The following is a 10,543-nucleotide window of genomic DNA, read 5'->3' as shown; positions in this document are numbered from 1 at the left end:
CACCTTGTATCCTGATTTCAACTGCTTGCTCCAATGTCCTTGTATTCGCAATCTTTGGAAGAGAAAGGATTGAATAGTTGGGAGTTGGTTGCGGTTTAGTACGATTTATCAATCTCACCATTTCAATGGGATATGAATCAATCAAAGGTAACTTAAATGATAGAAATAATCAAAGACCTTGAGATATATCCCAAAGTTTCAATCCATCAAAGTAAACAAGAGATTAACCTTACTATTTTTATCTATCCAAGCTAATCCTCCAAAATAAATGCCCCTAATGAGTTTATATTTTGTAAAAAAATATTCTAGAATATATATTTCAGGCGATTTGGTTCATTTAGAAAAAAAGAAAAAACTAGTCTAAAGGTGAACAAGAAAAAAACCAGTACATCAGACTATTTTATAGAAGAGAGAACCATTCGCATAAAACTCGATCAATTCAGAAACTCAATGCCAAAACTCAAAAGTCAATTGGCCAAGCGCGGACTTGAGGTCTTTATCATATAAACGTTTGACCAATTTGATGCTCTATGATAAATGTAGGATTTGGCATATGTTTATGAAAAGAGATGCTGTCTAATCCAAGAATGCTAGGAGAAAATTTCCTACATGCGGATAATCCAACGACATTGATTTGTGATCAATTATAAAAGGCCATAACCATGAATTGGAAGTATAAAGCTTCTTTTTATGCAGAATATATAAGAGCAAAGCATCCACAGCTCACTTGTACTGTTGAGAAACTTCCATTATCAGCTTATCCATGAATTGACATTTCTTGTCAAATCCCCAACCCGGATTGCTCTGTATAATTCAAAATGATCGAATAAAGACCAGATAACAATGAGATTGAAATATCATACACAAGAATAGGGTTGCCCCTTAAAAACATTCAAAGTTTCCAGCAAATCAAACCAGAATCTTGAATTCCAAATCAAATAAACAAAACTACTGCGAGAATAAAGAATATTGCACTCAAACAAACAAGGCATATCATCTAGATTAATCATTTAATTTGGACAAATAGAACCATGAAATACAGAAAACTAGACAAACACAAAAACTGGAAGTTTGGCTTGGGATCAAAACAAAAAATTGTTGGGCTTAGGATGTTATATTCAGTCGTTCTTGGTCTAGGGTTATTCATTCTGGACAGCTAATGCTGAGGCGGGAATTTTCTAGTTACTCCTTGTGTGAGGTGTTGAAGACAATTCATATTTGTTTCTTGTCTAAATTCAACTTAAGCCTATCAATTCAATCACAATGTAGCAAAACAATGAAACAAACCACACATATTAAAATCTGGCAACAAGATTATTATCCAGAGAAACCTTCATTATAGCTCATCCCAAGTAAAATAAGTAATCTGAATCTAAAATGTTTAGAACTTTTAATATAAAGCTAGTTTATAATTATTTGAGGTGTACTCTAACTAACTTTAAAACTATATGTGATGTCATGCAATTAATTTTACATAAATATTGTAAGCCCCCATTTTATCTCCATATTTTCATCTGAAGTCGAAAAAAGCCGGAGCAAACTCTATTTAAATGCATTAATAGGAGTCGTAGAGCAATGCCATCAAATAAAATTTAAATCACATTTCAGCATGCTACACCCAAACCGAGAGATCACCAACACGCCAATATGTTCAAAATGTCAGAGTGTTACCTGCAACGAGAGAACAGCACGGTCAGTAAAACGTTTTACAGAAGAAGGTGTACTAGCTGGGAGAGTTTTAGCCACTCGTTCTAGCTCTCCTAGTTGTTGCTTTGCAGTCACTCTATCTGGGCCAGCATAATGATCTACAATCGATTTGATAAGAGGAACATTCTTCATTGTTTCTTCCATAATTTCCTAAACATATCATAAGTTAAAACATTAAAGTTATTAATATAAAGGATGTAGTATAAGCATCAAGGAAAAAGAGAATATAAGAATAGGAAAAGCATTAGAGTAACATCCTTTGCAAGAACTTCATACAGCCACTAAATAAATGCTTCCATTGTTAAAACAAATTAGAAAACATGGAACATTTCATAGAAGCATAATAAAATAGAAATAGTACAGCGAGGAACCAGTGAAACAGGTCCTAGGCACATGAACAATGGTATAAGATGAATCTACTCAACTTGTACAGAAGGTGTTATTCTACAACTGAATTGAGTTTATCATGAATATCATTTCTCAGCACTCGGCAGTCAGCATGATAGAAAGCTCCAATAAGTCGACTGCAAGACTTTTTGGCAATAGACCACAGCACCAGATAAAAGCAGAACATATCAACAATAAATGAAGACACTTAGAATCAGTGGACAAAATTATAGATGTAATGAGAAAAGATATAAAAAAAATATGACACATCTCCAAGGGAATATTAAAACAAACCAAGCCATCTCTTTCTTTGCTCCTTTTTCAGAGAACGTATGATTTAATGCAAAACAAGGTAAAATGCCAATAACTTACATACCTTCTTCAGATGCATATTTCTCCAGCAGTAAGAAAGAAAAGAAATAAAAAATAACTTCAACAGGATATTAATTAATGTACTGAATTTGATTATACTATTGAGGTATGACCGTATGAGCATGTGCTACCCATCAATTAAGCTAAAGCAGCAGAAGTTATTCCTTTCCTTTATTTCATTAATTTCAAACCCATGTTGCTCATTCAGCTTGTTTTAACGTAGTCGATGACCAAACCCCCACCCTTTATTGAGGACTCATAACAAAGATGCAATGCTAAAGTCAACAATAGATATGACGACTTGTAGTCACTTTCATTCCGTAGTTTCTTTTTCGATATAACACATGTCTCAGTACAGTTGCTAATAGGAAAAACTCCACACAGCCAATCTCAATACTCATTCTTCTACAAATACCAAAAATATTAAAATGCCAATAATGAAGGGAAGAAACTTGTACTACAAGACTATACAACATACGTGTGCTGTGTGCACTGTTAAGAAAGAAAGTACTAACAATCATAAAGCCAATATTAATACACTGTCCAACTTCAGAAGCTTTCAAAATTATGCCAAGTACTCAAAATGAGTCATTCAGATTTCCAAATCCTCCAGTTTGTTGGCTAAAGAACAAACATATTGAAACTACAAAACGTCATCCAAAAGAAAAAAGAAAAACAAAAAAGAATGCAATAATTAAAACCAACATCAGCAAAGAGCAAACATAAAACCAATACCAGCTTTAAATCAACAACACATGCACGAACAGTTCTAGAGAGATCAGGAAAGAATATCAACCAAATTCAAAATCCTATAATTCCTCAATAAATCGAAACACGGTTCTATACCGATTGAGATAAACAATCAGAGCAGATACCCCAACCCAAACCATAAACCATTCCCAGGACCCTGCCCCTGCCACTTCCAGATCTCACATACTACCACCTGTTCCCTTGCAGGCCATCTTGATCCGTAATTTGTACTTTCAATCAAACTTCCCTCAGTAACCATGTAGGAAAGCTTACCAGAAACCATAATTACAATTTTCATCTACTTTTTTATTTTTACTTTATAACATTTAATTTTCCCACCACCATGCAGCTGTCCTGTATCACATAGGCAAGCTCACCAGAAACCAAAATTACAATTTTCATCTACTTTTTTATTTTTACTTGTATAACTTTGAATTTTCCCAGAAGCATGGAGCTGTCCTGTACCACTTACCATGACCAAGGACCCTCTAAATTTCAAGCTCGAACCATCAAATCTTTCTCACTCACAAACCTAATTTATTTGTTGTCACTGACACTATGTGATTTCTAAGTCAAATAGTGAGATTATATATGCGAAATGGGGGCTAGTAGCACCCTGCAAAAGCAGAGGTCGGCAAATCGTACCAGCAAAAAATAATGAACAAGTGGACAGAATGGTCATTAAAAAAGGGCATTGTAGCAGAATAGGAGATTTTGTCCATCTCCTGCAAGCTTTCCCCCCCCCCCCTAAATTACATCCTGCTACATGCCACTGCCATCTTAAGAACATAACCACTTTTACTAACATTGAGTTCTAATTTCCCATGACCTAAAAAAGAGTTTTTAAAATCACTAGTAATTATATGTGACCTATATAAAGTGCCCCGCACAACACCAACAAAAAAATATAAAAAAATCTGCACCTAGAGACACATTAAGTGTGAAGAGTTCAAATGAAAAATCAATCAGGTGCCCCACTTAATTGTAATAAAAAGCTTAAAGGAACCAATTATAGATTTCAATTTACAGGAGCCATAAGTGGTTGAAATTTTACCTCCCACTCTTCTTGATTCTGAATCCCTTCATAAGCCATAAGGAATGGCTTTACCTTCTCAAGAAAATCACGAAGAGATATATAAGGTTTCTCATCAATATCAGGGTTCGTGCCAAACTCTTCCATGAAGTACTCTGGCTCGCATTCAATCTGCATAAGAAACCCCCAAATTTACAAACCAATGAACTCATCTCAGACATACACTCTAAATAAATAAATAAAAAAGTAGACCAGATCACCATTAAGTTAGTCTCGTATGCATCCACAAGAGCATCATTCTCAGGAGTTGGCAACATTTCTTTAACCTCTTCTCTCAGTCTGCTCATAACCTCCGGCCCCAGTTTCTTAGCCATTAATTCCCCAGCAGCAGCATCATCTTCCGCATCCTCATATCCACCTCTCTCACCATATCCTCCTCTCTCTACTCCTGTCTCTCTTCCTCTTCCTCGTCCACTTCCTCTTCCTCTTCCTCTTCCTCCTTCAAATCTTTCAGCTCTACCTTCGGGGCCACCACTCCCTCCACCTACCTGTCCTTTTGACAATATTCCCACCGCCTTTCTCACTTTCTCCTCTTCACTCAACTGCTCTCCAACAGTGCCCCTCTGCTCCCTAGGACGGGCTTGTCGAATCTCTGCTTTGGGCTTCTCGGATTGTGACGCAGGGGATTGCCCTGGCTTCCCTCGACCAGCACCCGATAAAATATTGAAGATACTAGAAGGAGTCGACTTTATGTCGGCAGGAGGAACTTCCGATTCAGCGGAATCCGATAGTGCTTCTTCATACTTGGACAGGAACGGCATTTGGGAATTATATTTCGGCGGCTGAGGTTGAAATTCTTCTCCCGGCTGTGAGAAGGAATTTGGGGAAACAAAACCAATGCCGCGGCCCCGGCCGAATGCGTCGGAGTTTGATTCATTGTTCACGAAAGAAGAGAAGGCAGGCGGAACGGAGGATGAAGCAACGGGAACACCTCTGCCTCGACCATGGCCGTGCGGGAGCGGAGACGCGCCGTCGTGGTTGGAATATTTGGACTCGTCCTTGGGTGGGGTGTCGACGGTGAACTGGAATTGAGTAGGACCGCCACGGCCACGGCCTCTACCTCCGCCGCCTGACGAGGTGGATAGAGAGGCGGCGATCGAGGACGTGGCGGTGGCAGGGCGGTAAGGGATTTTGGAGATGCTTCTTCTCATATTGTTTGGGGGATTTCGCAACACAGCGTAGTGGTGTCGAGTGGCACTAGGTTATGTGTATTTGGGGATTTCTTCTCATTTTTGGTTAACTCAAGTTTAAATTTTTTACTCGCTTCTTCGTTTCAATTGTACAATAATTTGATTGAATTTTACATCAGAATTAAGAAAGTTATTGGAAAAAAAATTGAGCAAAATGATATATACCGCTTCTCAAATACAAAATTTAAAAAATACCTATCTTTTATAAAAATATATAAAGTATAGTAGTATTTATTTAGTAAATTTTTTGGCCAAAAATGTTATATATTCATTTTGAAAAATAAAATTTAAAAATACACACTTTTTACAAATATAAATTGTACTCATTTAAGAATTTTTTTACCCTTATGTCGAACGTTAATGTATTTTGTACCGATGCTCGAGTATTGATGCTCAACAAACAATTAACAGATGTTGAGTATTAGTGTACTCCCTCCGTCCACAAAGATTGTGTGTTTTCCTTTTTTAGAAACCTCATTTATACTTTAAACCTCAATACTCACCCTTTACTTTTACAATTTGGTGGTCTCAATAATACCTTTTAACACTAAAATCATATCTTCCAATTTTTTTATTAAAATACGTGTCCTCCATCACACACTATTTGTGGACGAAGGGAGTATTTTCTAAGAATGTTTGACTACTAATGCTTGATTGTCCGACTTGCAATGGTGAGGATGTCGAGCATTAGTGTATTAAGTAAGGATAATTTTGTTCTGTCAAGCTCAAAATGGGTAATTTTTATAATTTACTTTTATAGTGGATATTTAATGTTTTTTTATCTTTGAGAATGGGTAAAGCAACCATTAACCCTATTTTTTTTACCTTTATTTCAAGCATTAGTTTATTTTGCAATAATGCTCGACTCGCAATGATCGAGTATGTCGAGCACTAGTGTGATCTTAAGAATGCTCGACCATCAATGCTCAATTGCTTGACTCATAATGGTCGAGCATGACGAGCACTAATGTAAAAATTGGAAACATTCAAAAAAGTAAAACAATAAGCATATATATTTAGGACAGAGAGAATATTAAAATTATTCAATTATTAACTTTTTCTTATTTTACATATTCGTCGTATTCCAATATTGTGATATGGTATAAATATACTCTGTGACATAAATATGACATTATAGAAAAATAAAAACGATGTTAACTTGGAAGAAAACGACAGTGTTTTCATGCCGAGGCATGTTTTAAATTTATTGTTTCTGTTTGGAGACCATAATCCACTCAAACCCCAAGATACACAAGACTTAATTGAACAATTTTCAAGATTATAATTTGGTTAACCAAAATATCCCTTGCACCTTTCAATTTTGCCCTCCTTGCTACTCAACACCGTATATTCTTTCGTCGATGACCAGCTACCGTCGCCGCCACAAAACCTCCTTCCCCCACAGCAGAAATGTCGATTCCCCATGAAGAAATCTCGAGTCTTCGTCGCGCCATCATGACCAAGAAGTGGATAGAAAGCCTTTGTCGCGCCGCACCGCCGCATCGAGAGCTTCCGTTGCGTCTCCTCAACAAGTTCCAGTATCTTCATTGAGACTTCTTCCAAATAAAACCACATTTATCTTGTACCTAACTTCTTCTCTATTTCTTTTTCTCTTTTTGTAATTTGTTATTCCTTAAAAATAGAGAAGTGAAATAAAATAGAGAATTTATTATCTCTTAGATGGAGAATGGAGAATTTAATTTTTCTCTTTCTGTAATTTCTTGTGGATGGAAAATATCTTGTGAAAATGGAGATTTTCTTTTTCTCTTTCTATAATTTCTTGTGAATATGGAAAATTTATATCTCTTTTTGTAATTTGCTATGTCGCGATGGAGAATTTGTTTGTTTTTTTCCCCCATTTCCTTCAAATATGGAGAACTGAAATAATAATTCTAAAAACTTCAAAAAAGAGCACCCTGGAGCTCTATCGAAAAATTGAGATCGATATTTTAGGGCATATGCTAAAGAAATATTTAAATTAAGGGTTAATGGCCGCAAAATACACGAAGTTTGTCTGAAATTTGCATTTTGCACATGACCGGAATTCTCGCCGTGTGCAAATTACAATAAAATCAAAAGATGATGTATTGTGGAGCTATTTTTTAAGGTCATGTGCAAAATGCAAATTCAGGCAAACTCCGTGTATTTTGCAGCCATTAACCATTAAATTAATTAACATTCAATTTGCCCGTAAGATTATCTCTTGGATTATCTAAATTCAACATACATTGATTAAACCTAGCATACTTCTATTAATTTAACTACTGCATAGAGGAATATAGAAATAACTGAAGAATTCACAGAGAAATTCTTCAAAAACTTGCTGAAAGTCCAGTAGACTTGACGCTTAGCTTGACCCGTCAAACAATCTCCTTTCATATTCTGCCTAAGTATACGACTTCTTCTTTCTTGAAAAGGCTTTCTACGGCCACTCATTTCGTCTCAATCGGACATCTGCAGGGAAAGTTATGACCGTTCTACGGAGACTTCCAAAAGCTGATTTCCTGCGAAAATCTAACTCCAACTTGATCTTTTGAATTGTATCCCACATTAATCTTCAACGTCGGATGAGCGACGATCTTTGAGATTTCATGGAGAAATGTCCACTCAAGAGGCGGTTCTCAGCTCTCACATAAACCTAATTTTCTGTAATTTGAAATTACTTATGTTCAGTTCTTAAAGTTGTATTTATAATTAAAAATACAAGATATGGGCCTGAGTTACGAGTTGAACTATTTTTCTCCTACTAGGCAGTTCTGAAAGTTGATCTATATTTATAATTAAAAATACAAGATATGGGCCTGAGTTACGAGTTGAAGTATTTTTCTCCTACTAGGCTAAAGAGACTGAAATTACATATGTTCAGTTCTGAAAGTTGATTTGTATTTATAATTATAAATACAAGATATGAGCCTGAGTTATGAGTTGAACTATTTTTCTCCTACTAGGCTCAAGAGACTTTGGATCAGTCCAAGGATCAAATACAAGGAATAAAGATGGAGTCAAATGAATTAATTCTTATTATCAGAGCAGATCATAATTAATTTATGAATATAAATTCATTCCACCAGAGAATCGTATATATATATTTTTTATATAAATTAACAGTATTAAATAAAGAAATTTAAAGGCTGCGTGACAGGGGACTCGAACCCAAGACTTCTGGCCTTAGACATTAACATTTTACCGCTTGGCCAACACACGCGCACAGAGAATCAATATTGAGTTACCACTTTGTTGATGATGAGGCAAAGCTTGTATTTAGACTTATCGAATACTCGTGATTAAGATATTCAACATCCATTAATTAATTAAAGCTTCTGATAGTTTATAATAATTATTTTTTTACTAATCCTTAAGTAGTACTCCTTCCGTCCCAATAATCTTGTCTCATTTTCCTTTTTGGTTTGTCCCAATAATCTTGTCTCATTTCCTTTTTAGGTAAATTTTAAGGGCTAATTAATTTTTAATTAAACATAATTTTAATTAACCCAATTAAATAAATCCCCCTTAATAATACCTACCCTTAATAATACCTACTCGACTCTCTCTCTACCGCACCCCCCTTCCCCATTCTCCCTCTGTAACTCCACCGGCGTCGCCTCCCATCTTCCCCTTCTGTAACTCCACCGGTGCGGCCTCCCCCCTTCACCCTCTGTTTCGCCGGCGCCGCCTCCCCCCTTCACCTTCTCTTGCCTCCCTCTCTTCTCCACCCACCATACTCGTGTCGTCGTCCTACCTCCCCCGCCCTCCACCTCTGCCCTCTCGCCGCCTTCGCCCTCCGCCTCTCTTCCACTTCGCCTCTTGGCGTCGGCCATCTCCCCTCTTCTCTATTTTTTTTCCAGAAATTAAGGCTCGCCTAATACATCTGAGGATGAAGATCTGAGCCCCTTTTGTCGCAGCTTCTCATGGTTAACGAAGATGATGAAAAACGGCTTCTCCAGGTTAGCGAAGACGATGGAAAATTTGTTGAAGAAATTTGACTTTTCTGTTCTTGGTTAACGAAGATATTTGTTGAAGAAATTTGGCTTTTCTGTTCTTGGCTTTTCCAGAAATTGTTCTTGGTTAATGAAGATGATGAAAAATTTGTTCTTGGTCTTTCTGTTCTTGGTTAGCAAAGACGATGGAAAAGTTAATGAAGATATTTCTGTTCTTGGTTAATGAAGATGATGAAAAATTTGTTGAAGAAATTGTTCTTGGGCTAAAGATTTGATTTTTATTCTTGTTCTTTTGCTTGATTCTGCTCACTGTTCCGGATGGAGAGAGGCGGCGATGCGGTTGGTGGCCGTGCCGACGCCGTGAAAGGAGGCGGTACAAGTGTGGCGATGCCTACTGTTGTCGTCGTCAGGGAGGTGAGAAAGAAACAATGATAATTTTAAGCTATACTTAATTTCTTCTTAAACATGTGGGACCTTCTAGTTTACAACACTAATGTTGGGAACTTAATGGAATATCCTAATCCTTATTTTAATGATACAAAAATCAATAGGTTTCTTTTGTAATAGACTAGAACTGCTCGAACTCAAGTGTTAGAGTTCTTTTTCTAGTTTAGTTGCTGTTCTGTAGACTGAAGACTGAAGAACGAAGGACTGAAGACTGAAGATGCCGATTGAAGCATCAGTCAAAGAATCAGTCTAGAAACTGATTACTTAATGCGTGCCAAATGGAATCAGCGGACTGATACTAAAGTCAAGTATCAGTTAAACATTCTTCCTCAGACTGAACCTCCAACGTTCAAAGGAAGCCACGTACTCCAGAAGTACAGCCGCATTAAATGCAGAGATCTCAGGATCGTCCTTTCTCTGTAGAGGTCATTCCTATTTGGTGATTACTTTCTCAGAGATGTCACATCTCCTACTCTTCAACATAGCCGTTCTCACCAAACAAGGAACCTCGAAGATTGAAGCCTCAGCCCAAGTTCAAATTACTCTCTAACGGAAGAAATCTTGAAGACCTTCTCCGCCAACGGATCTATTCAAGACTTCTCCTATAAGTAGCACTCGATGATCACTTCAATCTTCACCGATTCAACAACTATAATCTG

General features: G+C 36.8%; 1 protein-coding gene across 1 annotated transcript; it reads right to left on the bottom strand.

Moving 5' to 3' along the window:
• Positions 1–398: 398 nt before the first annotated feature.
• Positions 399–5,604, bottom strand: LOC131011326 (uncharacterized). The gene is made up of 4 exons (XM_057939108.1): positions 4,510–5,604; positions 4,271–4,420; positions 1,672–1,857; positions 399–804 (listed from the first exon to the last, which is right to left on the bottom strand). Exons 1-4 carry the CDS (start codon positions 5,458–5,460, stop codon positions 724–726), a joined length of 1,368 nt encoding a protein of 455 aa, XP_057795091.1. The 5' UTR covers positions 5,461–5,604; the 3' UTR covers positions 399–723.
• Between the last annotated feature and the right edge of the window lie 4,939 nt (positions 5,605–10,543).

Source organism: Salvia miltiorrhiza, chromosome 2 (assembly GCF_028751815.1).
Source record: "Salvia miltiorrhiza cultivar Shanhuang (shh) chromosome 2, IMPLAD_Smil_shh, whole genome shotgun sequence".
Taxonomy (NCBI): Eukaryota; Viridiplantae; Streptophyta; class Magnoliopsida; order Lamiales; family Lamiaceae; genus Salvia; species Salvia miltiorrhiza.
This window is presented reverse-complemented; position numbering and strand designations above follow the sequence as displayed.

Coding starts and splice junctions, on each gene's coding strand:
- LOC131011326 (XM_057939108.1), bottom strand. CDS start 5,460: ATGAGAAGAAGCATCTCCAAAATCCCTTACCGCCCTGCCACCGCCACG. Junction 1,858..4,270: donor AGAATCAAGAAGAGTGGGAG/GTAAAATTTCAA, acceptor TGATATGTTTAG/GAAATTATGGAAGAAACAAT. Junction 805..1,671: donor GTGCTGTTCTCTCGTTGCAG/GTAACACTCTGA, acceptor TGAATTATACAG/AGCAATCCGGGTTGGGGATT.